This window comes from Canis lupus, chromosome X (assembly GCF_003254725.2).
Source record: "Canis lupus dingo isolate Sandy chromosome X, ASM325472v2, whole genome shotgun sequence".
NCBI classification, from domain to species: Eukaryota; Metazoa; Chordata; class Mammalia; order Carnivora; family Canidae; genus Canis; species Canis lupus.
In genome coordinates, this window is record NC_064281.1 from 68,566,536 (window position 1) to 68,592,975 (window position 26,440).

General features: G+C 34.7%; 1 protein-coding gene across 3 annotated transcripts; it reads left to right on the forward strand.

The window, feature by feature from the left end:
* The first annotated feature begins 5,412 nt into the window (after positions 1-5,412).
* On the forward strand, positions 5,413-26,048 carry PABPC5 (poly(A) binding protein cytoplasmic 5). 3 transcript variants are annotated; one of them, XR_003129591.3, is made up of 3 exons: positions 5,413-5,640; positions 22,934-23,091; positions 25,533-26,048. XR_003129591.3 is itself a non-coding variant. In XM_025431802.3 (2 exons), the coding sequence occupies exon 2, from the start codon at positions 6,282-6,284 to the stop codon at positions 7,428-7,430; it is 1,149 nt and encodes a 382-aa protein (XP_025287587.1). In that variant the 5' UTR covers positions 5,419-5,640; positions 6,256-6,281; the 3' UTR covers positions 7,431-15,061. The 3 variants fall into 3 exon arrangements, 2 of the variants coding, with proteins under 2 accessions (XP_025287587.1, XP_025287586.1); XM_025431802.3 differs by lacking the exons at positions 22,934-23,091; positions 25,533-26,048 and adding an exon at positions 6,256-15,061 and having other exon boundaries at positions 5,419-5,640; XM_025431801.3 differs by lacking the exons at positions 22,934-23,091; positions 25,533-26,048 and adding an exon at positions 6,171-15,061 and having other exon boundaries at positions 5,420-5,640.
* The last annotated feature ends 392 nt before the right edge of the window (positions 26,049-26,440 follow it).

The window sequence follows — 26,440 nt, forward strand, 5'->3', positions numbered from 1 at the left end:
GGTTTGCGGTGACTGGGTGATGGGCACTGAGGGAGGCACTTGACAGGATGAGCACTGGGTGTTATGATATATGTTGGCAAATTGAACTCCAATAAAAATATACAAAAAAATGGGTAGCTCCCTGAATAGACATTTTTCCCAAGAATACTATAGATAGCCAACAGGCACATGCAAAAATGCTTAGCTTCACTGATCATTAGGAAAATGCAAAGCAAAAGCACAATGAGATATTATCTCACACTCTTCAAAATGTCTAGAATCACAGGGACATGACTGACTTTTTATTCAACAGAGATTTAATTCATGATAAAAAAGAAAATATATTAAACTAGCATATTTGCCTTAATTTTAAATAAATTCCCTAGGGTTATAAATGTATGAATTATAGTTACTGCCTTGAATATCTAAAATGCAGTTCTACAATTTAAAAATACTGAACTGTTGGTTCAATGTTGAAGAATAAGTTATTCTGATTTATTAAAAATTTAGCATTAATTCTTTTTTCCAGTACGTTGCATTTTTTATTAAATAAAATATTCAAGAAAACTTTCTATTCAGCACATACAAATATTTCTCATTCTTTTTTTTTGAATTTTTATTTAATTTCCAGTTAGTTAAGATACAGTGCAATATTGGTTTGAGGAGTAGAATTCAGTGATTCGTTACTTAAGTACAACCCCCAGTGCTCATCATAACAGGTGCCCTCCTTAATACCCATCATCCATCTAGTCCATTCTCCATCCACTTCCCTTCATCAACCCTGAATTTGTTCTCTATCTTTAAGAGTCTTTTACGGTTTGCTAAACTCTCTTTTTCCTCCCTCTCATATGTTCATCTGCTTTGATTCTTAAATTCCACATATGAGTGAAATCACATAGTATTTGTCTTTCTCTGACATATTTCAATTAACACAATATATTCTAGCTCCATCCACATCATTGCAAAGGCCAAAATTTCATTATTTTTGATGACTGCATAATTAATTCTGTTCCATTGTAAACTCTCTTGAAACATTTCTAGTTTGGGCCACTTTTTCACTTTAGTAAGTATATTCTAATAAACACAAATTAATAATTATTTAATAATTAATTCTATCAAGTTGCCTTCAAGATTATCATTCACAGCATAAGTACTCATGGTTCAGGATAAAATTTTTGGAAATAGAAAAAAAGAATCGTTACTGGTTCCAAAACCTAGTATAAAAATGTCTGTTTATACCGACATATATAAATACATATTTGTATGTGCTGAATAGAAAGTTTTCTTGAATATTTTATTTAATAAAAAATGCAACGTACTGGAAAAAGGAATTAATGCTAAATTTTTAATAAATCAGAATATCTTATTCTGTGTTATACCACATTCTCAACATCAAATTGTTTTTTTGCAACTTTCCTGTATCTAAAAAAAAAAAAAAGATATGAGTTGGGTACTAGGTAATGGAGTTTTAACTTTATAATATTTTGTTTAGTTAACCCAGACTTCACTCAAGAAAGCAGAAAATTTAGTTTCATTGTGAAGTCTCAGCAATTTGTACTGCTGATACTTTTAATTGGAAACAGGATCAAGTGCCTAAGACAAAGCTGAAAAATAAATTCCCAACTCTTCCTCCTCTTCCACTCATGCTGATTCATTGCTATTAACTGTAAATAACAACATGTGATGGGATGCAAGTAGAATGCCAGTTGTTCATGACTGTTTCCTCATGCAAAACATTTCTCAAATTTAGAAAGACTCAGATGTGCTTCAACCAATTGCCTCAGGAATCTGGGTGGGGATTTTTAATGGATTTAATACATGAGTCATATTTACATTGGCTATAAACTTGCCTTTAATATGTAATAATGACAGAGAAATGTTCTAAATCTGATTTTTGTTCTATAGATTCCTCTCAATTCAAATTTTAAAAGGATTAAACAGATTATAGGTAAAAATGCTTTTTTCCCCATAAACTTCAGCATAGCAGAGTGAACTCTACTAAAATTCACTTATTTCAAAGACGTTCTAAATATCTGATTTTTGATCCGATCAAAAGTTCACTATAATTAGAATGTTCATACTTCAATGACCCCAAAATAGCAAATAAGTGTAGAAAGGAGTTGTTGAAATAATTGTTTTGAATAACACAGTAATAGCTATAATCTTAGAGAAAATATGCAAAATGAATTGGAATATGGAAAATATTTAGATAGCTACATAAAAAATAAAATATCCACTTGACTCAGTGATAATATTGTGGGAATTCTTCTCTTGGATTTGTGTTATTATAATATTTTCAGTAAAGTAATATTTTTAAATAAGAAAAATAAAAACAACCCAAAATTCTAGCTCATTGTTAATTAAAGTTATAAGGAAAGATGCTTAATTTTTTTCAAGATACAATAAGCTAAGTGGGTGTTCATGAGTGTTCTTACGTATTGGTCATTGTGTGTTATATTGTAACACTAGCTTTTATTAGTCTATCTCTATGATGTTTTTGTTATTATTTGCCTTTTCTCACATGGTCTCCATGTCCTAAGCAAGAATCCTATAAAGCAAACACAAGAGCACAATAAAGAAAATTACTAAATATTTGAGTAAATAATAAGGGTAAATTGTTATCTTTAGTCAACTATACAGCCTAATAGAAAATGTAAGATGTAAAAAGGTAAGCACCATGAGAACTGAGCCTGTTATTCTAATAAACTCTTCTTAACATCTTTTGGGATGATGTCCTTCACTTGAATTCTTTGTTATTGCTAGGATCTTTTCCAGCATAAAATTACTGATGTGTTTTGTTTGGATTTTCTTTTAGAGGGGAAGGGTTGTGGAAGGGACTGAAGCTGTGTGTTATAGAAATTGTTGATTTTCCAAAGAGATGGAGACACTCCTCTTCAAAACAGTTTCTCACAAATCTTAAGGAGAGAAATAATGGGAAACCTGAGTTGAATCTAAACTTATAACAGTTTTTTGCCATGGTTTAAAGTTGAAAACTCATGTTTAAATTCATAATTAAAGACATTCCATGCTCATGGATTTAAAGCACAAATATTGTTAAAATGTCTATACCAGCAAAAGCAATCTACATATTTAATGAAATCCTATCAATATACCATCAGCATTTTTCACAGTGCTAGAATAAGCAATCCCCAATTTTGTATGGAACCACAAAGACTCCAAATAGCCAAAGCAATCTTGCAAAAGAAAAGCAAGTCTGGAGGCATCACAATTCTGGACTTCTAGTCATGTTACAAAGCTATAGTGATCAAAACAGTATGGTACTGGCACAAAAAGAGGCACATAGATCAATGGAACAGAATAGAAAACCCAGAAATGAACTACAACTCTATAGTCAGTTAATCTTCAACAAAGCAGGAAAGAATAGCCAATAGAAAAAAGTCTATTCAACAAATGTCAGTGGGAAAACTGGACAGCAACACCCAAAAGAGTGAAACTGAAGCACTTTCTTATACCATACACAAAAATAAATTCAAATTGATTAAAGACTAAATGTGAGACATGAAATCATAAAAATCCTAAAGGAGAAAACAGGCAGTAACCTCTCTTTAGATATGTCTCTTAAGGAAAATAAAGCAAAATAAACTATTGGGACTTCATCAAGATAAAAAGATCCTGTACAGTGAAGGAAACAATCAACAAAACTAAAAGACAACCTTTAGAATAGGAGAAGATATTTGCAAATGACATATCTGATAAAGAGTCAGTATCAAAAATATGTAAAGACCTTATACTACTCAATACCCCAAAAATGAATAATCCAATTTAAAAATGAGCAGAATACATGAATAGAAATTTTTCCAAAGAAGACATACAGTCTTCTAGTAATTCAAATGGTTACATGCACCCCAATATGTATAGCAGCATTATCTACAACAGTCAAATTATGGAGAAGGTCCAAGTGTCCATTGATTGATGAATGGAAAAAGAAGAGGTGGTGTGTGTGTGTGTGTATATGTGTGTGTGTGTACATACACATATATATGTGTGTACATATACATATGCACACATATATATACAATAAGCTAAGCAGGTGTTCACAAATGTGAACTTGTGAACTTGCATATATATATATACATATATGTGTATATATATGCAAAGACATGGATTGTGCTAGAGAATATTATGCTAAGGGAAATAAGTCAGAAAAAGACAAATACCATATGATTTCACTCATGTGGGATATAAGAAATAAAACAAATAAGCAAATGGGGAATAAAAAAAGTGTGGGAGGCAAACCAAGAAACAGATTCTTAACTATAGGGAGCAAACTGATGGTTACCAGAGGCAGAGTGGGGGATGGGTTGAATTGGTAACGGGAATTAAGGCATGCATTTGTGATGAGCACCAAGTGTTGTATGGAAGTATTGAATCACTATATTATACACCTGAAACTCATATTACACTGTGCTAACCAACTGGAATTTAAATAAAAACTTAAAGAATAAAATAAAATAATGAGTAATTAAAGCACAAAGTGCCTATATCTTTACATGTTTATTTCATCTGTGAATATTAATCATATATTTTGTATTGATTCTGCGGCTTTTATCACTTCCAGTAAGATTCTGTAATTTGTGATTATGGAGACAGCACATTTTCAATGTTTTGTGGCACAACGTATCACAAAAAGCCGTTTTATGACTCCCTGGTCATTAAAATCTTAATTATTACTGGAGCAATGAAAAGAATTCTGCCTACTACCTGGAGATAATGTGATCTTTATGTTGGAGTTTAATGGAGTAAGGATAGAGGCCAAACACAACATAGTCCTGCGTTTTATTCGACTCTGTGATCATTTAGTACTGTAATGGGAATCCAGTACAGCTGTCAATTCTCACTTTTTATAATTAACTCAGGAAAGTATGCAACCCTATATCTTATTTCCTAAGCAGAAATGGTATAGCGAATTATTTTTTATATTAAAAAAAAAGTATGAGAGTTCTTTCTGCCTTTCTGATTACCTCCTGCTTTGATTTTGGGATCAGCAGTCTAAAATTAATATTTTTTATAATAAATTTATTTTTTATTGGTGTTCAATTTGCCAACATACAGAATAACACCCAGTGCTCATCCCGGCAAGTGCCCCCCTCAGTGCCCTCACCCAGTCACCCCCACCCCCCGCCCTCCTCCCCTCCCACCACCCCTAGTTCGTTTCCCAGAGTTAGGAGTCTTTACGTTCGGTCTCCCTTTCTGATATTTCCCACACATTTCTTCTCCCTTCCCTTATATTCCCTTTCACTATTATTTATATTCCCCAAATGTATGAGAACATATAATGTTAAGATAATGAAACAAAATTTTAAAATAAAAATATGAAAAACATTTTTTTTAAAGAATCTTGGCACAGAGGGAGCGGGAAGTGGGAAGTTACTTATCAGGGTTCCGGGTTTCCTCACGCCCCGCCCGCCCAACCACAGGCTAAATGGTTTTCGTCCTTGGGTCGGTTTGTCCTGCGGAGAGCAATCCACGTCCACGGTCCCCGCTCTGCCCGCCCGCTGCGCATCTGCCCTTCTCCTCTGACTCCGCCCCGCATCTGTCCGGAACCGCCTCCCGCCGGAGCTGACCCAGTGCGTGTCTGCCAGTCAGTCCCTCCGGACCTGCCGCGAGTCTCAGACTGCCGAAATTACCGCGCGTCTCTCGGTCCGTACCCGGTGGGCATCTGGGGTATCTGGGCGGTCTCCCGTCCCCAGCGCGTGTGTCTGTCTGTCTGTTTCTCTGTCTGATCCGCCGTCTGCAGCCTGCCTTCCGGCCCCAGCGCACCAAGTGTTTAGTCTGCCCTTTCGCTGACGCTGAGTGTGTTTAGCGGCCTTAGTTAGCTGCGAGCCCGCCTGAGACCGGCCGAGCAGCCGGCGGAGGAATACACGGTTGGCCCCTGCCCATGTTAATAGAATTTTAAGCCAACAGGAGGTCGAGGCCTATGTTAATGCAGAAAACAGGTCTCCAGGCCTCTGTCGGCAATGCTGGATGTGGGGTGCCAGCCAGCTGCTTGATGATTTCCTACAATTAAATGGGGAACAGGAAATTGCTTTACTACTGGCTTTTGAAACAGATTTTAAATCTTAAATTAGAAGTTCCCTTAGGTAGAACAGATTTGTTATTGGGATGCATTTTTGTCTGATGTGTTTGTTCTGAGCCTGCTGACCAGCTGTTTCTGAACTTCATTTTCTCAGAGCTTCCTTCTCCTTGGCTTTCTTCTGTTTGTGAACAGCTGCTTGGCCCATAGCTTAGAGAAATCGGCCTTTTTTCTCTCCCAAGAGAGCCACCTCCCTGTACTCAGAAAGATGGGAAGTGGAGAGCCTAACCCTGCTGGCAAGAAAAAGAAGTACCTAAAGGCTGCCCTGTACGTGGGTGACTTGGACCCAGATGTCACGGAGGACATGCTATATAAAAAGTTCAGGCCTGCTGGCCCTCTGCGCTTCACCCGAATCTGCCGTGACCCAGTGACCCGCAGTCCCCTGGGCTATGGCTATGTTAACTTTCGCTTTCCTGCAGATGCTGAGTGGGCCCTGAATACCATGAATTTTGATTTGATTAATGGCAAACCTTTCCGCCTCATGTGGTCTCAGCCAGATGACCGCTTAAGAAAGTCTGGAGTTGGAAATATATTCATTAAAAACCTGGACAAATCCATAGACAATAGGGCCCTTTTTTATTTATTTTCTGCTTTTGGGAACATTCTCTCCTGCAAAGTCGTATGCGATGACAATGGCTCTAAGGGTTATGCCTATGTGCACTTTGACAGCCTGGCTGCTGCCAATAGAGCCATCTGGCACATGAATGGAGTGCGGCTTAACAACCGCCAGGTGTATGTTGGCAGATTCAAATTCCCAGAAGAGCGAGCAGCTGAAGTCAGAACCAGGGATAGAGCAACTTTCACCAATGTTTTTGTTAAAAACTTTGGAGATGACATGGATGATGAAAAACTGAAGGAAATATTTAGTGGATATGGGCCAACTGAGAGTGTTAAGGTAATAAGAGATGCCAGTGGGAAATCTAAGGGCTTTGGCTTTGTGAGGTATGAGACACACGAGGCTGCCCAAAAGGCTGTGTTAGACCTGCATGGAAAGTCCATCAATGGGAAAGTTCTATATGTAGGGCGAGCACAGAAGAAAATTGAACGATTGGCTGAGTTAAGACGAAGATTTGAACGGCTGAGATTAAAAGAAAAAAGTCGGCCTCCTGGGGTGCCTATTTATATTAAGAACCTGGATGAGACCATCGATGATGAAAAACTGAAGGAGGAATTTTCTTCCTTTGGATCAATTAGCCGGGCCAAAGTGATGGTGGAAGTAGGGCAAGGCAAAGGGTTTGGTGTTGTCTGCTTCTCCTCTTTTGAAGATGCTACAAAAGCAGTGGATGAGATGAATGGTCGCACAGTGGGCTCCAAGCCCCTGCACGTCACCCTGGGTCAGGCCAGGTGCAGGTGGTGAGAATAAGAATGCTCAATTTGTTTCATCCTTAAGCTGGTGCCTACTTAGTTTGGGCTATTTTGTGATAAGAGGTTATTTTATGCCAGGTTTTTTTTTTTTAAGTGAATAATTTCTTTTGAGAAAACAAACTAGAAAACTTTGTTCATTTTAGTGAAGAACATAATTTCTAATTGTGAAACTGTCATTTTGTACTATTTTTTGATAAAATATCCTTAGGAATATGTAGATTAAAATTCATCCCTCCACATACCCCCCCCCCTTCAAATCAGTCCAGGTAAGGTAATTGAGTAGAGTTCCTTATTTCAATTATAATACTAAATGTAATTGCTTCAGTGAAAATATTCTCAAAATGGACCTGATTTCTGAATGTATCACGCAGAAAACTAATTTGCTTTGTGAGAAATCAATATAGCAGGGGAAAATGTATGCGATCCAATTAACATTTGTGCATAATTTTACTTTATTATTTAAAATGAATGTTATTTTAAGGAAATGTGAGTTTCTTTATTTATACATTTTTCCCCTTTACTAACATATTGTGGGCATACCACAGAGTTGACAGTGGCTTTGACTAAGTGTTGGAAGTTTTCTTAACTTCATGCCCAGAGAAATAAACATATTGGTGTTTTCTCAATCAGTACCTTAGGAAATTAACACTTTAAGCATTATTAAAAATATGAGTTTCATCTTAAAGATATTTCCTGAGAGATTTAATATATTAGGACAGTCCAAGGAGCATTCTTGCCACTCATTTTTCTAACTCCTTAGTAGTAGAGATGGGTCATGTTAAATTAATGAAAAAGATGAATAACTGCAGTGAATTGTCTTTACTTATAGATAATTTTAAAATCTTACCTCAGTCTCCATAAACTGTCAATATAAAGGATAAATCATCCATATAGTGATGTTGGAAAACTAATTTGAAGAATATCTTCTACTAAGCTTGTCATTATCTCTTGTAAATTTTTAATACATCCATGTGATAATATTCACATCTGTATCAAAATTAAGGAAAAGCTTGTCTCTCTTGATTAAATCACATGCTTCCATCTATTATATGAAAGCTATTAATTCAGTATGGTTCTCTTTATGTCTGGCTGCTTGGAAGTTGTGACAAAATGTTCTGTTCTATATTGCAGTTACATTATTTAGCCTGTAATTTCTAGATTACAGATTTTCCATATTTTACTTCTAGTCCCCTCTTTTCCCCACCATCTACCTTCCATCCGTACTATACTTAGTTTTGTTTTCTTTAGGTTGCCTCTCATTTAATATGTGTTTGTTCAAATCCTTTTTGGAAGTAGAGAAATAATTATTTAATTTATGTAAAATGTCAATAATTACTTTTTAAAATAGGATTTATTCATATCACAGATCCAACCATAGAAAATGTATTGTCTCTATTCTTAATTGGCTTTTATTATGTTATATAGAAATTTTAGATTACACACATAATTCAATATAAATAAATAATTTTGTTAATGCTTTTGTTAGCTATTTGCCCATAAAATAATGAGAAAAAGCTGTTTTGGTGTAATTGTGTACCTACAAATTACACTTATATTCATTATAAAATATTTTCAAATGGAAATCACTGTTTTTATTGATCATATACATAATACATGCTCATTGCTTTAAAAAAATGTACACAATGCAGACATTTATAAAAAAGCAAAATTCCCACAGTTCAGAGATCATCACTATTAATGTTTTCTGTGTGTACATATACTCCCATGCCTTTTCTCCTATGTATACACACACTATTTTACAAACAAATAAAACATTTATGTACTGTGTTTTGTTAAATTTTAAACTAAAACATAATAATGTTTTGTGTTTATGTCAATAAATATCAATCTGTATCATTTTAGTGACTGCACAGTATTCTATTGTGTGGATGTACTATAGATTATATAAGTAATGCATTATTGAATAAGACTTATATGATTTACAATGTTTTCTACATCTGTAAACAATGCTGTGATGGCTTAAAACAGTATGAGTTATAGGAGCTTGAGAAAAAGTATCTACAGCATGTAAAAGCTTAAGTCTACTAGAAAAATTAAAATGCACATTATATTGATATATGTGTCAAAATTCTGAAAAAATCATTCAAGATATATCCTTTACTTAAACTCACAAAAGTAAAAGTAAAAACTATTTTTTCGTATTTTCTGATCTCACTTGTTTTATATCATTATCATTAAAATATATGAAAACAATGCAAACTGAAATCAATGTGAAATAGTTACTTTGGTAACTATTTACTATATGTACTTTCTATTCCTTTTTACACATTACCAGTTTTTATTTAAATTTATAAACTTGAAGTGTTAGTGTTAAACCATTTACAAATGTTTTGATTCAGTATAAATCATGAAAAATTACTAGAAGGTAAAATCTTCAAGTATAATCATTCAATATATTTTGGGAAATTATTTAAGTATTTAAATAATTACTATTTTCAAAAAGTTAGCCAGTATAAATAAGTAATTAAAATATGCCCAGGTACAGATAAAACATACATGTTAGGACACTGAAAAATAGTTTAAAAACTCTAAATTTAGTTGGTAAAAAGGAGAAAAAGATAAAGGAAAGATAATCTCTATTTGAACACAAACACTTAGGCAGTTTTCCAATCTCATTCTTTTTGTTTTTAACTACATTTAATAGACTAAATTAAAGCTTCCAAGGGTGAACAGACAACTAAACAGCTTAAATTGGTGAAAAGGCATTAAAAATAGGATATTGCTCATTTCCTAGCACAAGATAATAATTTTTTTTAGATTTTATTTATTTATTCATGAGACACACAGAAAGAGAGAGGCAGACATAGGCAGAGAGAGAAGCAGGCTCCATGCAGGGAGCCCGATGTGGGACTCGATCTCGGGACTCCAGGATCACACTGTGGGCCAAAGGCAGGTGCTCTACTGCTGAGCTACCCAGGCGTCCCTAGAACAAAATAATTAGTAAAAATTAATAAAACAATACTATCAATGGTTATGGTAAACTTAAGAATGGACTGTTTAACACAAGTTTTGTTTGTTTTTCTTCCTTTTTTTTTCTAGCTTTTCAAAAAAAGTCACTGTACAAACTTCAAATATGCCCAGGGAGAAGAAAATTAAGGATATTGCTTTGTGGGTTGCCTGGGTGGAGCAGTAGGTTGAATATCCAACTCCTGGTTTTGGCTCAGGTCATGATCTCAGGATCCTGGGATAGAGCCCTGCCCTGGGCTCTGTGCTCAGGGCAGAGTCTGCTTAACTTTCTCTCTCCCTCTTCATTTCCCCCCTGCTCTCTCTCTTTCTTTCTCCTTTAAAATAAATACATCTTAAAAAAAAGAATGTTTCTTTGCTATTGTAAACCATCATATTAAAGGTTGTTTTGGTGAGACTTTTCTGTACAGAAAACTTCATACATACTGATGCCTTTTGGGTTGTATCTGTGGTTAAGGGGGAAAGTAAAATGTTACATGTGCAAGATATTTTCAGAACAAGAGAAAAATAACTAATAATAACTATGTCTTTAAGGGAATATTCAAGAATGGTGTGAATACCATCCTACCTATAAAGAGATGGATGAACTTAAGGGAATATTTAGAAATGTATGAATAAATGACTGAGTATAGATGATACATGCATTCCCAGCACCTACAGTAATAACAAAAATACAATTGGCATCCCATGATTACCTGTTGAATTATCCTTCCATTTGTTTGGGTTTCAATTCTCTTCTCAGAATTTCACAAGAGAAATGAGTTATTATAGAATAAACTGTTTTTATTGAATTTCATCCCATGAAGAAACAATTGAGATCTGATTCATTACATAGATTGGGACTTCTAATATAGTGTTACTGGTGACATAGACTAGTGTTTATACCATTAAGTTGTTATCAATACTTTTTTACTTATCATTTCTTTTTCATTATTGTCAACAATTGATTGATGAGTTTATCTTATAGCTTCCAGTAATCGGCATAACTCAAATGAAAATCTATTGGTAGAGAAACAGTTTTTGAATAAATTAATGGGATGTTGCTTCAAGACCAAAACTATTCCACAAAGCCTTGCTCCTATATTAAATCAATTGATCACAATAATCCCTGAAAGACTAATGCATATGTATGTGAAATTAATTCTTTCTTATATATTTTAGGATGTTACTTTCCATGAAGTATGACTTAACAAACGGTTCCTTGGAGCTTCAAGAGAGTTAATGTATTCCGCTTGGCTCCAAAGGATCAGGGTCAGTAGTTAGAAACAATCTAGCTACCATTGGAAATCTGAGAAAGACCTAACTCAATGTACAAATGTTGAAAATATAATTACTATGAAACTTAAAAAAAAAAGCTAACCTCAAGTACTTTCACCCTCAAAAGTCAGTCTAATTTAAAAGATTTCCCATTTACCACGATAGCCAAACTGTGGAAGGAGCCTCGGTGTCCAACGAAAGATGAATGGATAAAGAAGATGTGGTATATGTATACAATGGAATATTACTCAGCTATTAGAAATGACAAATACCCCCCATTTGCTTCAACGTGGATGGAACTGGAGGGTATTATGCTGAGTGAAGTAAGTCAGTCGGAGAAGGACAAACATTATATGTTCTCATTCATTTGGGGAATATAAATAATAGTGAAAGGGAATATAAGGGAAGGGAGAAGAAATGTGTGGGAAATATCAGAAAGGGAGACAGAACGTAAAGACTGCTAACTCTGGGAAACGAACTAGGGGTGGTAGAAGGGGAGGAGGGCGGGGGGTGGGAGTGAATGGGTGACGGGCACTGGGGGTTATTCTGTATGTTAGTAAATTGAACACCAATAAAAAATAAATTTAAAAAAAAAGATTTCCCATTTGGCAATCAAAAATGATCAGTGCTCTCATTCAATTTTTCAACAAAAGTTTGCAGTCTTTTTATTTTATTTAATTTTAAAAAATAGTTCTTTAGAGAGACTTGCAAGAAAAGAGATGAGTGATGATATTATATGTCACGGCTGTCTCAGAGTAAATTAGTTTCTTTGTTTTAGAACCATTAAGAGGAATATCAGATGCTGGCATCTTTTGCATAAAAATAAGCCTTCTATAATGTAAAATAAATAATTTTACAAGTTTTGAGATTGATTTAAAACGTCCAAAAGTGTAAATTACATTTTTGGAAAATCAAGAACTTTTTAAATCAATATTTAGGATCATTTAAAAATTAATTTTAAGCAAATTTAAACAAGATGGCAAATGACTCCTTTTTTAAGTAAAATTGACATACTAATTATATTAGTTTCAGGTGCACAACATTGATTCAACAATTTTGTACATTACTCAGTGCTCACCATGGTAAGTGCAGTCACCATCTGTCATGGAACAATGTTATTACAATATTATTGACTATATTCCCTATGCTGTAGTTTTCATCTCCAGGACTTACTTTATAACTGGCAGTTTGTAGCTCTTAATCCCCTTCATCTATTTACCCATATCCCCTCTGGCAACCACCAGTTAGTTCTCTGTATTTAATAGTGCACTTGTTTATTTATTTGTTTGGGTTTTTTTTTTTTATAGATTCCACAGATAAGTGAAATCATATGGTATTTGTCTGATTTACTTCACTTAGTGTAATACACTCTAGGTCCATGCCTTTTGTTGCAAAAGGCAAGGTCTCATTATTTTTATGACTAATATTCTGTTGTGTATATATACCACATCTTTATCCATTCATATATTGATGGACACCTGGGTTGCTTCCGTATCTTGGGTATTATAAATAATGCTGAAATAAATATAGAGTGCATTTATCTTTTGGAACTAGCATTTTCATTTTCTTTGGGTGCAAATAACTCTTATTTTTTTGTTTCAAGTTTTTATTTAAATTCCAGTTAGTTAACATATAGTGTAATTTTAGTTTCAGAGAGAATTTAGTTATTCATCACACACATATAATACCCAGTGCTCATCAAAACAAGTGCTCTCCTTAATACCCAACACCCATTTAACGCATCTCACTGCTCACCTCCCTTCCAGCTACCCGCAGTTTGTTCTCTATAGTTAAGAGTCTGTTGTGTGGTTTGCTTCTCTTTTTTCCCTTTATGTTCATCTGTTTTGTTTCTTAAGTTCCACATGTGAGTTAAATCATATGGTATTTGTCTTTCTCTGGCTTATTTCACTTAGCATAATACTTTCTAGCACCACCTACATCATTGAAAATGGCAAGACTTCATTGATTTTGATGGCTGAGTAATATTCCATTGTATGTATATATAACACTTCTTCTTTATCCATTCATTACTTGATGGACATTTGGGCTCTTTCCATAACTTGGTTATTGTTGATAATGCTGCTATAAACATTACACATTACGTACATGTATCCCTTCAAATCAGTATTTTTGTATCCTTGGGTAAATACCTACTAGTGCAATTGCTAGATCATAGAGTAGTTCCATTTTTAACTTTTTGAGGAAACTCCATACTGTTTTCTAGTGTCTGCACAAGTTTGCATTCCTACTAAAGTGTAAGAGGGTTCCCCTTCTCCACATTCTTGCCAACATCTGTTATTTCCTTTGTTTTAAATCACCTTTCTGAGGATTTGGGGCAGACTACGTCCCTGAATAGGACAAACAGAATTTGCAAGCTTTCTTCTCCAGTGCTTTAGGAAATAGAAAATATATCCCTAATTGATTTTATTGCAGAGAAATATCATATGTTAGTTTCCCTAAATAAAGGAGTAAATAGATACTTTTTGTGATGAAGGAAAGATTTATTACATTATGGTAGGAATCATGACAAAGTAATGAAAGTCAAGATGATGAATACATTTCTCTATTCATTAAAGATTTTTTAATATATGAGGCTTGTAAATTTAACAAAGAACAATTTAAATAGGGACATACATAAATAAAGAGTAATTTAAATGTTATAAACATTTAAGAGTAAAGGTAGGAAATATCTGCCTAGCTTGATATCTATTTTAAGGTAAAGCATCATGAATAGTTTTCATTTAGTTTCTATGGTTCCTTTTTTTAAAGATTTGTTTATTTGTTTATTTTAGAGAGAGAGACAGAGAGAACACAATTGGGAAGGGCAGAAGGAGAGGAAGAGAATCTCAATCAGACTCTGAGCTGAGTATGGAGCCCCATGGGGACTCAGTCTCATGACCCTGAGATCATGACCTGAGTCAAAACCAAGAGTTAGATGCTTAATCAACAGTGCCACCCAAGTGTCCCTGTATGATTATTCTTAACATTGATTGACTACTAAAGTAATAATAACCCTTAGGAACCTTTCATTTGTAAGTGAATATCTTTAAAAAAAATCATCAGTGCTAATCGGCTTCTCTCTATTCTCTCACCTCCATCACCTACTCTTAACTTCATCCTTTACGGAACACAGAAGATTTTATAAGGCATTTTTAGTTTACATACTTTGTCTAAACATTACCTCAAAAATGTCTAATAGATGTGTGTGCATGTGATATTGTACCACTTGATTGAAACAAAATTTCAGGACTTGAATGTAAGCCACAGTAGATGGTAGGACATGTACTGTTTATATATGGATTAATGTATCTAGCTGAAGATATTCTTTTTTAAAGAAATGTAAATATCAAAATGATCCTAATTAAACCAACATCAAAGCTATGGGCTCTGTTTGGAATTGTCATTTCATAATGTATACATGCTCTAGATCATCTGAGTACCAAAGACTGGGTAATACAACTAGAACTATACATTGCTACTGTGGTAAAAATTTTGAGATGTGAAAGCAAAATTCCAAGCATAACAAGAAATAATGCTAAGGGACACAAACCAACTTTTCTGAAGTGGCAGTTTAGGAAATGAACATGAACTATATGAAGCCCTTAGTTGTTTTATGGAGACATATGACAATAACGTAAACTCTCAAAGAGCAAAAAGTATATAGGAAGATAAAGTTTTCTGAAACTTCTATTATATTTTAATATAAGTGAAATAAACTGTGATGATTGAAAAACAAGTATGGACTAACTATTTCTCCTACTTTAGTCTCAAAAAAAAAAAAAACAGTTTTAGGGATCCCTGGGTGGCACAGCGGTTTGGCACCTGCCTTTGGCCCAGGGCGCGATCCTGGAGACCCGGCATCGAATCCCACGTCGGGCTCCCAGTGCATGGAGCCTGCTTCTCCTTCTGCCTATGTCTCTGCCTCTCTCTCTCTCTCTCTCTCTGTGTGACTATAATAAATAAATAAAATAAAAAATTCTTAAAAAAAACAGTTTTATTCAGACAAAATCATTTTCTTAGGCCATTGGCTCATTTGCACTATTTTTTTAATTTTTAGGATATGAGAGATGCATATTATGTAATCTATTTTAATGCTCAAGGATAAATATGTCTCCTAAAATATTCTGAGGTGAAATATAAACTGGAAAACAGTATCACAACTTTTCCTTAACAGCAAGTTTCATCATAGAAATCATTTAGGCTGCATTTTCCTATAAGTAATTGCGTGTTTCAAATTGTATCTCTAATCTGGGGCCAAGAATTTAGGGCTATAAGAATTGTGTTTTAATTCACTGGGATCATAATTTTTCTTTTCCTTTTTAATTTTTTTTTTAGATTTTTTCCCCCCAACTATGGGGCTTGAACTCACAACCTTGAGATCAAGAGTCTCACACTCCACCAACTGAGGCAGCCAGGCACCCCATGGGATCATACATTTTTAGAATATTATCTGGTAGAACTGTTTATCTTGCTTAATGTGTAAAGGCAATCTATCAGGTTTCTGAATGAAGTTGAAAATGTTAAGTACTTGGAACAATATAGAATTTGTCCTTAAAAAACAAATTTAAAGCTCATTGAATAACTAAGAACACTATATTAAATAATTTTAGTCAGTATTAGGAATTCGTGAATTAAAAGAGAATAATTTCAGATAAATTGAATACACATATTTTGATACACAAGCAATAAATTAATACTAATTAATACATTGTCTCCAGAGAGAGAATTTCGTAAAAAAATATGCAAAAATATTGGACTCAAAAAGGCAAAAAAGACATGAAAATCCTTCACATCTACTCAGAGAGATGAGTAGATGAGTAGATCATTTCTCTGATGCACCATTAGTATAAACAAGAAAAAGCAATGAAAATATTGAGAATGTAGAGAAAAGAGGAAAGGTTTGGTTCTTAGAAATGGGAACTTGAGGCAAACTGCATAAATGTCATTAAGAGGAGTCAAGGCTTAATGCTTAAATTTGTCTCAGAAGATAAATTATTTCTTCCTTTCTGATTTTCACATGTACTACCTAAAAGCTTCAGGACTTCTCAGAATTCGTATTAAGATATTCCAGCAATAAATTCTAACAATGACTCCGGAATGTTCTGTACTGTTTTGATTTTTTTAAAGATCTTTATATTTTGTTGTTTGTACTCAAATGTCACAACATTTGGTCTTTCCCAGGTGCATTGATAGATTTCTAAATTTACTATGAAACAAATTGTATGTCATTCTTTTTTTTTTTTTGTATGTCATTCTTATCAAAAATTCAAGGTTTGCATGGTTTTGGGGTGGGAAGTGCCACTAATTCCAGCAAAATTAAAATCTTGTGTTTATTTTTAATTCTTTTTAAAATCTTGTGTTTATAGGAAAATTGGATGGATGGATTTATGAATACATACATACGTAAACAATAATAAAGAGGGAATAAAAAAGGAGATAATAACAGTTGTATGGAACCCAGGAATAATGACGCATCTATCTATCCCTATCATAGGGGTTCAAATTAAAAGTTACAGACCTCCTAGACCACAAACAATGTTTTGATTCCCTAGCAGTGCTGTATTCCAAGGAAAGATGACTGCACAAATGATGATAGGTGGAGAGAATTATAGGCAGATGTAGTTCCTGTGGCAAGCCATTCCAATGAGATCTTTACAATGGACTGATTTTTACCAGCATGACAGTGGTGAAGTATAGGCCGAAATGTAGCTCAAAGGCATATTGAAATTTGCTCAGTGCAAATTGGAATTCTGTGTTTTTAAAAATTTGTTTCAGAGTGTATAAGAATTACCTGGGATGTTTGTTAAAATTGAGATTCCTAGCACTCACCTTTGGCTTACTGAATTAAAATAGTTGTAGCAGTGTGGTGAAAGGTAGGGTGAAGATAGGGTGAAAAACAAAAATCTGCATTTTTCTCATAGCCTCTGGTTTATTCTTATGCACTCTTATTAAAAATCTAGAGCAGGAGCCAGCAAACATTTTTTTCTGTTAAGGCCAGATGGATAGTAATTATTCGAGCCTTTGGGGGACAAAAAGAAGTAACATCAAGGATATCATGTGCATACTTATATAAAAAGAAAAAAAACAAATTCCCACACATTTTAAAATGGACACAATTCAAAATATAATGACGAAAATATTCAAAGAGCATTTTTTTGGTAATATAATTCTAATGAAAAGAATTTAGGGGATTATATTGAGCCTAATTAAGGTTCAAAGTTGTGTTTTTCAATCATCAAATCAATTGTAAGTATGTTCATCTATTAAAAGCCTTTTTTAGCTTGCAGGCCATATAAAAAAAGGTAGCATCCCAGATTTGTCCTGTGAGTTATAGTTTTTCAATTCTTGAACTAGAAACACTCATCTAGATAATTTGGCTTAGAAAGTATTTCCCAAGGTTAGCTACTTGGAATAAGCAAGATATAGAAACTTATTAATTGATATAATTCAGTAAAATAAGTTACAAATTAACTTAAAGAAGTAAACAGTAATGACAATAGTCAAATCAAACAAGTGCTAGAACATAGAACAAGTGGCTCATCTTTTCCCCAAATGTCTGGATAAGAAAAAAAAAATCTAAACAAATGCTAGATGTTAAGTATCTGAAATGATCAGCCCATGAAAAGCATCCCATTTTAGTAAGAAAAATGTTATATACATAAACAATGTGTGAATGTATATATTGTATTTATATTTGTGTGTGTGTATGTGTGTGTGCGTGTGTGTGGGTGGGTAAAGACTATACAGTTACATCAAAACATTTTCTGGGACACCTGGGTTGCTCAGTGTTTGAGTGTCTGCCTTTGGCTCAGGGCGTGATCCCTGTGTCTTAGGGTCTAGTCCTGCATCAGGCTCCCTACAGGGAGCCTGCTTCTCCCTCTGCCTATGTCCTTGCCTCTCTTTCTGCTCCCCTCATGAATAAATAAATAAAATCTTAAAAAAAAAGAAAAGAAGCAATTTTCTTGGTTAATAAAATTAGAAGTGATTTTTGTGGAACTTTTCATTATTTATATTTTCTAAATAGTTTATAACTAAAGTAGAATATCTTTAGTAAAGGAAAACTATTTAAACTATTATTACAAAAATTTTATAATAACTAAACTCTTAATCTCCTTACCCTCTAACTCTGCTCCTCCTTGTATCTTCTTCATCTCAGTAAGTAGCAGCTCCTTCCTTGGTGTTTTTTGGCCAAATACCTTGGAGTAATTCTTAACTCTCTTCTTTTTCTCACATCCCACATTCAATATGTCAGGAAATTATGATGGCTAAGTCTTGAAAATATACTCAAAATCTTATGCCTTAACACTTTTTATTGCCAATGGCTTAGTCTGAATAACCATCATCTCTCACATAGATTATTTCATCAATCTCCTAACAGATCTTCCTGCTCTTATCCATTTCTTACTATATTCTCCACAAAACTGATTGAGTGAGGGATGCCTGGGTGGCTCAGTGATTGAGCATCTGCCTTTGGCTCAGGGCATGATTCTGGGGTCCTGGAATCGAGTCCCACATCGACCTCCCTGCATGGAGCCAGCTTCTCCCTCTGCCTGTGCCTCTGCCTCTCTCTCTGTATGTCTTTCATGAATAAATAAATAAAATATTAAAAAAAACTGATTGAGTGATTCCTTATAAATATAAGTTGGATTGTGTAACTTCCTTGCTCTCAATGTCCAATGGCCATCCCTCTTACACTCAGTGAAGTTCAAACTTCTTACCAAGACCTTACCTTGCTGTTGAAATGTCTTATTCTTCTTCCCCTCTCTCACATCTCTACCACTCACCGTCACTTCAGTATTCTTAGAAATATCAAGCTCATTCCTATGTCAGTTCATTTGTTCTTGCTCTGTCCCTTCACCTGGAGCTCTCTATCCAGATATTTGCAAAGCTTATTCTATCAATTTATTCAAGTATCAATTAAAATAGCACAAATAAAAAGCACTATAAGAAAGGCCTTTTCTCACCCCTCTGTATATAATTGTGAAATCCACCTCCTTCCTTAAGTCTTTATTCCTCTTGCTTAACCTACTTTATTTTTTCTTCACAGCATGGAAAAATATGTAATATGTTTATTCCATTGTTGTTTCTCACCCTACTTCCACTAAAGCCATTACAATGCCTAAAAGAGTGACTGATATGTAATGACAGTAAACAAATATTTGTTTAATAAATGAACTGCATGACTTGATAGAATGCAACATGACAAGAAATAGTGATGATTATATCATAAAGAAGAATGCATTTTGCTAATAACCAAGCAACAGCAACATGAAAACCTTTCCCCAGAGTTCAAAAAAGTAATGGAAAGAAATTCAACAAAGTATTTATAGTACACTTGAGGCTATCTGAAAATTGGAACAATGTGGTCTTTTTTTAACTTTTTTATTTTTTTGGATATTACAAATTTTATTTAATGAGTAGATATGGTTCTATAGTGGATAAAATTGGTGAACTTTAAAAATTCTTTAAATATAATGGAATAAATAAAAAAGCTCAATAACTTTGTCTAGATTAATATTTTATTCTTATATTTCTTTTAACCAAGTGAAAATTGAAAAGCAACTAGAAATGGAAATATCCACACCAATTATGATAGATCAACGGTCATAATTTTTGATTCTGTGTAAGGAAATCACACAAATCAATACAAAAGCACGTGGGCAAAAGTAGTTTTGGAGAAAATATACAGATCATTTTAAAAGAAAAAGGCAACTAACAATTGTACAGCAAAGATGACAATATACAAGGTAACTATCAAGAAATGCAAATTTACCGAGATAACATTTTCACATATCAAATTAGTAACACTGAAAAAAATAAGTCAATGTTAGTGAGGTTACAGTTAAAGCAAGCATTCTCAATTATTGCTAATCAAGGTTCAATTTTATCAAGCTTTTTAAAAACTATTTTGGAAATTTGCTTTTGAGCAAGTGATTACCATTCTAAAACTCCTATATGTACAGTTCCCCCTTTAGGCTGGAAAATTTCATTTTCAATCCCTCATTAAAGATCTCTGGCGTAATTTCCATGTCTCATCATTCTCCTAGGGCAATGAGAACACCTCAATTTTATACCACAACAAAATTTCCAAGAAAAAAATTTCCTTTATGTTAGCAAGTTTAACTATTGTATGCTAGAAAAGCTCACTTTTCTTCGAATATGGCCTTCTCTTATTTGCTTTTCTCACATAGCTACATCTACTACAGAGGTGAGATCATAGAAGGTGTGCAGTACCTATTTGTTAACTGAGCTATTGAAAACACACATACTGTTTCTATTATTATTATTATTATTATTATTATTATTATTATTATTGTTAGAAATGGAGGGGGCAGCCCCTGTGGCCCAGCGGTTTAGTTTAGTGCCACCTTCAGCCCGGGGTGTGATCTTAGGGACCCGGGATCGAGTCCCACGTCGGGCTTCCTGCATGGAGCCTGCTTCTCTCTCTGCCTGTCTCTGCCTCTCTCTCTCTCTCTCTCTTTGTGTGTGTCTGTCATGAATAAATAAATAAAATCTAAAAAAAAAAGAATGGAGGATAATATCCAGAAAAGAGGGAGAGACTCAAATGAAATTATCATCCACCAACCTAGAATTCATAGCTTTACTTTGATCTTAAACTTTCTTCTATGTTGGCAACCAAATTATACCAAATATCTATTAGTTTATTTAGGCCAAATAATCATGTTTGTGCACACATGCAGTGGGTGTGTGTATGGCTGTGTGGGTGTGTGTATATTTATATGTGTTTGTGTTTGGGAAGAGGGAGGATTATCACAGTTGTCTAGTGAAAGTTAGTGCAACACTTGAACCAGTTATAGGAATAGGGATAATCACCAATATTTTCTGACTTCCTTATATAGCTTCAGCATTTACCAACTTATATCCACAAGTGAAAAGAAGTGAAAAATTAAAGGCTTTACCAAATTAAATGTATTTGGAACAGAATAGAAGTGTCACAGAAAAACCATTATTGAAAGAAATAGTTTGTTTTCACACAATATGAAAGGAAACATATTTTATATAATCTGTCTCAAAAGTCAAATAGCATAAAGACACTTGAGAATAATGCTAATGTAGATGTTAGTCTCAATAGGTATCTACAGTTACTTCTAAAATGAATTGTTTAACCAACAGAGCATCTACTCATAGTACAAGCATGTACTGAATCTATTTATAGGAATGGCAAAAACTGAGACAAAAGTTATATTTGCTTCAAATTAAGTGAAATACTTTGGCAATTACTTTTAATATATCTAAAGGAAAGTTTAGTAGTTAAGTAACAGGACACATCATTTTTCTTTTCTTTCATCTGTAGATGTCTATTTCTAAACTATATTCTACTCTCAAAATTTTTAAAGATTTTATTTATGTATTCCCTATTCTCAAATTTTTATTAGTGATAGGTAAAATCACTTCAGTAAATGTAAACTACTGGCAATCTTTTTCCCCTTTAATTTTGAAAAGCATTAGGATGCTTTCAGCTCAGGGCATGATCCCAGAGTCCTGGGATGGAGTCCCACATCGGGTTCCCTGCATAGAGCCTACTTCTCCTGCCTCTGTCTATGTCTCTGCCTCTCTCTCTCTGTATCTCTTGTGAATAAAGTCTTAATTTTTTTTTGAAAAGCACATCTCCAAGTTTCCTCTTATATTTAAAAAAATTTAAATATAATGCATTTTTTTATCACTAACCATGATAGCATGTATGTAGTCTTGCCCTGTAGATCATTCATTCTCTCTTGATAGTGTGTTTGACAACAAACACAGTGTATAATTAAATTCAGATTTTTTTGTTGAGTTGTAGCCTAGGGTAAATCAATCACAGTGCTTTTAGCTCCTTGAACCATTTAAAGCTACGATATAGTTTCTCTTATCTATTAGCAAAAACCTTGGGTCATTTAGAGGATGGAGATAATTATCCTTTAGCAACTGAGGAATAGTATTCACAAAAATGTGAGTATGACCAATAATGCATGTATATTTTTTTCTCAAGTTTAAACCTACACCAGTAAACTTGAATCTATGTATTTTTGTCTTTGGTACATGCCAAATCATCTTCACTGTCCCAATATTAAGTATGGGCTAGAAAGTCCCACTATAAAATTACTCTCATAGAAAGATAAGGAACTATCTAAATAATTTGCATATGTACTCAAATCAAATGCTAAGTCTATATGCCCTTCTCAAAATTGTCATACTTTCAGAAATTAAAACTTTATACAGTGAGGTTTTTCTTTTCTTTCCCCTATCTTACAGTATTAGTGTTGGACAGATGATCAGAACAGAAATGCACCTGTGACTACAATTTCAGCCTGAAGGAATTTCCAAGCCCTGCTCTTCTGAATACTTATATATATCCCTGCCTTCCTCCAGAACATTAAATCATTCTTGATGACTAAGGAAGCCTACCTAAGGTAGCCTGTTGTTACTATGTTGCTATATACCTATGTACATCCAAGAATATCTACATAGACCACATTAGTGTATTCTATGAAAATGCACCAATATAAAGGACAAACATTATATGGTCTCATTCGTTTGGGGAATATAAAAGACAGTGAAAGGGAATAAAGGGGAAAGGAGAAAAAATGAGTGGGAAATATCAGGGAGGGAGACAGAACATGAGAGACTCCTAACTCTGGGAAACGAACTAAGGGTGGTGGAAGGGGAGGTGGGCAGGGGGTGGGGGTGACTGGGTGACGGGCACTGAGGGGGGCACTTGATGGGATGAGCACTGGGTGTTATTCTATATGTTGGCAAATTGAACACCAATAAAAAATAAATTCATATAAAAAAAGAAGCCAAATTCTTTTTGAAAAGATTCAGTACTATATAAAATTAAGAAAATTTAACATACACAAGTAAAACTGAGGCTAATTCAAATCAGTAAAAATAAAGTTAGTAGTAAAAATACTTCAGAGTTAGTAAAGAGTCCATCAATAATGAAACAAGTCATGGGAACGTCTGGGTGGCTCAGTGGTTGAGCGTCTGGCTTTGGCTCAGGGTGTGATCCCTGGGTCCTGGGTTCCAGTCCCACATCGGGCTCCCCTCGAGGAGCTTGCTTCTGCCTTTGCCTATGTCTTTGCCCCTCTCTCTCTGTGTCTCTCATGAATAAATAAAATCTTTTCTTAAAAAAAGTAATGAAACAAGCCATGGACTTGATGCTATCACACAAACTATTTCCATAACCTAATTATTTTGGAACTCACTGTTTTCCCAGTTAATATTAATCTTTTTAAAGATGTCTTTAATTGTTTTTAGTTGTTTAGTTGTTGTTTTAGTTGTTTTTAGTTTTTTAATTCTAAGTCAATTTTCTCAGAAGTCAAGAATGCTATTATAACCATTTATATCTGACAGTGTACCATTTGTTTTAGATAGTTTAGTAAAGCATAAATCAATACATATATTATTATATATAATAAATAATAGCTAAAATGACTAGAAATAAATAAAACTACTATTATGTACAGAAGATATAATTTTGCGGACTCTAAATTCAAGTAAATCTTCAAATAAACTATTAAGATAAGGGTACCTGTGTGGCTCAGTCAGTTAAGTGCAGAATTCCTCATTTTGGCTCAGGTCATGATCTCAGGGTCTGAGATTGAGCCCCTCATGGGGCTTGCACTCATTGGGGAGACTGCTTGAGATTCTCTCTCCCTCTCCCACTGCCCCTCACTCCTGCTTATTCTCTCTTTCTCAAATAAATAAAATCTTAAAAAAAAAACTTAGTAAGGGGCACCTGGGTGGTTCAGTTGGGTCCATATCTGCCTTCTCCTTGGGTCATGATCCCAGGTTCCTGGGATGAGTCCAACTTCTGGCTCCCTGATCAGTGGAGTGTCTGCTTCTCCTTCTCTTCCATCTCCCCCTACCCCTTCTTGTGCTTTTTCTCTCTCAAATAAATAAAATCTGAAAACTATTAGGATAAAAACTAGATTTCTGATATGTACTGGATACAAGTTTAATATAAAATTATTGTCTTTTCTATATGCAAACAAAAATATGAACTTAAAAGTGTATCATTTTATATAGTCCAAAAACATCTAAGTAGAAAACAACCAACAGAAAATTAGAAAAATTAGAATAATTCAACATGCATTATTAAAGAAGATATAAATAAATGAGAGATGTACAATATTCACAGATTAGAAGGCCTAATATTCAAAGAAATTATTTATACAAATTTGATTTATAGGTTAAATATGATCACAGTCAAATTCCCAATATATTTCTTTTAGATTTTGTTTCTTTACTCATGAGAGACACACAGAGAGAGGCAGAGACATAGGCACAGGGAGGAGAAGCAGGGTCTCCTGCAGGGAGCTGGGTGGGGACCTGATCCCATGGCCCTAGGATCAGGACCTGAGCCAGAGGCAGGCACTCAACCACTGAGCTACCCAGGTGACCTCCACAATTTTTTCTTAAGTAGAACTGGGTGTGAGAGGATTTTAAAATTTGTATGGGAAAAGTGGTCATGCAAGGGCTGCTGCACAGCTAGCAGAGCTGTGGTCCTGAAGGCAGCACAACATGCTCCGAGCTCTCTCCCTTACCTTGCCCATCAGTCTGAGGCCCCCAGCCCAGCCTGTGTCAGCCTCAGAAATAACACTGAGAGCAGCCTCAGTATCAGTGCCATGGCTGGTAGAAAGCCTACACGGCCAACCTTACAGCAGTCAGGACCTGTCAGAACATGGCCATTGTGAGCTATAAGAACTGGACCTCGATCTGGGCCATAGTCCCTGAGAAAACCTTCACCAACATCACACCAGCAGCGGTTGGTGTCCTGGTTGGCAAAGACCAGGCAAGTTTTTTAATGAATAGGCTAACACTTAGAGCCTAAAAGTGTTTTGTTATCCAGGTCTCACTACTACAGGATGGTGTATTTACCATAGATCTTCATATCAAGAGTACCGGTAGAGCTTCCACCATCAGCATCGCTGTCACCATGACTATCAAGATGCTAGTCCTGCTAATGGGCAAAGAAAGTGTCCCTGGTGGTATGTACAATGAGAAATGTTATGGAATGTCTTTCCACCTGCAACATACCCAGTACTGACGTCATCACTTCCTTCCCCCCACCCCTCCCCACTGCTTTTGCACCCCTCTCCTTCCTATACACACACACACACACACCATTTTTAGGGGGTCATTCCCCACACCCCTTATAAATGCCCAAACCACATGGACTAGGGGTTGGGACTGGCTGGCTGGACACATGCCCCTACCCATACCACTCATGTGTGTGGCTGGAAATTTTTTTTTGTTTTGGGGGTTCTTTCTTAGAATAATAATAAAAAAATTCTAACAAGAACAACAACAAAAATTTGTATAGAAATTCAAAGGGTCAAGGATAGTCATGATAAAGTTGAAAAAAGAATATGGTGGGAGAAATAGCTTTGTTTGATGCCAAAACATCATAAAGTGGAAATCAAGACTAAAATAAATTTGTAATAATTAAAAACACTGAGTTAATTCATGGAAACTAATGAGAATGAAGATACAACCATTCAAAATCTTTGGAATACAGCAAAAGCAGTCATGAGAGGGAAAGACATCATACTACAAGCAGCCATCCAAAAACTGGAAAGAACTCAAATACAAAAGCTAACCTTACACCTAAAGGAACTAGAGAAAAAACAGCAAATAAATCCTAACCCAGCAGAAGAAGAGAGTTAATAAAGATTCGAGCAGAACTCAATGAAATAGAGACCAGAAGAAATGTGGAACGGATCAACAAAACCAGGAGTTGGTTCTTTGAAAGAATTA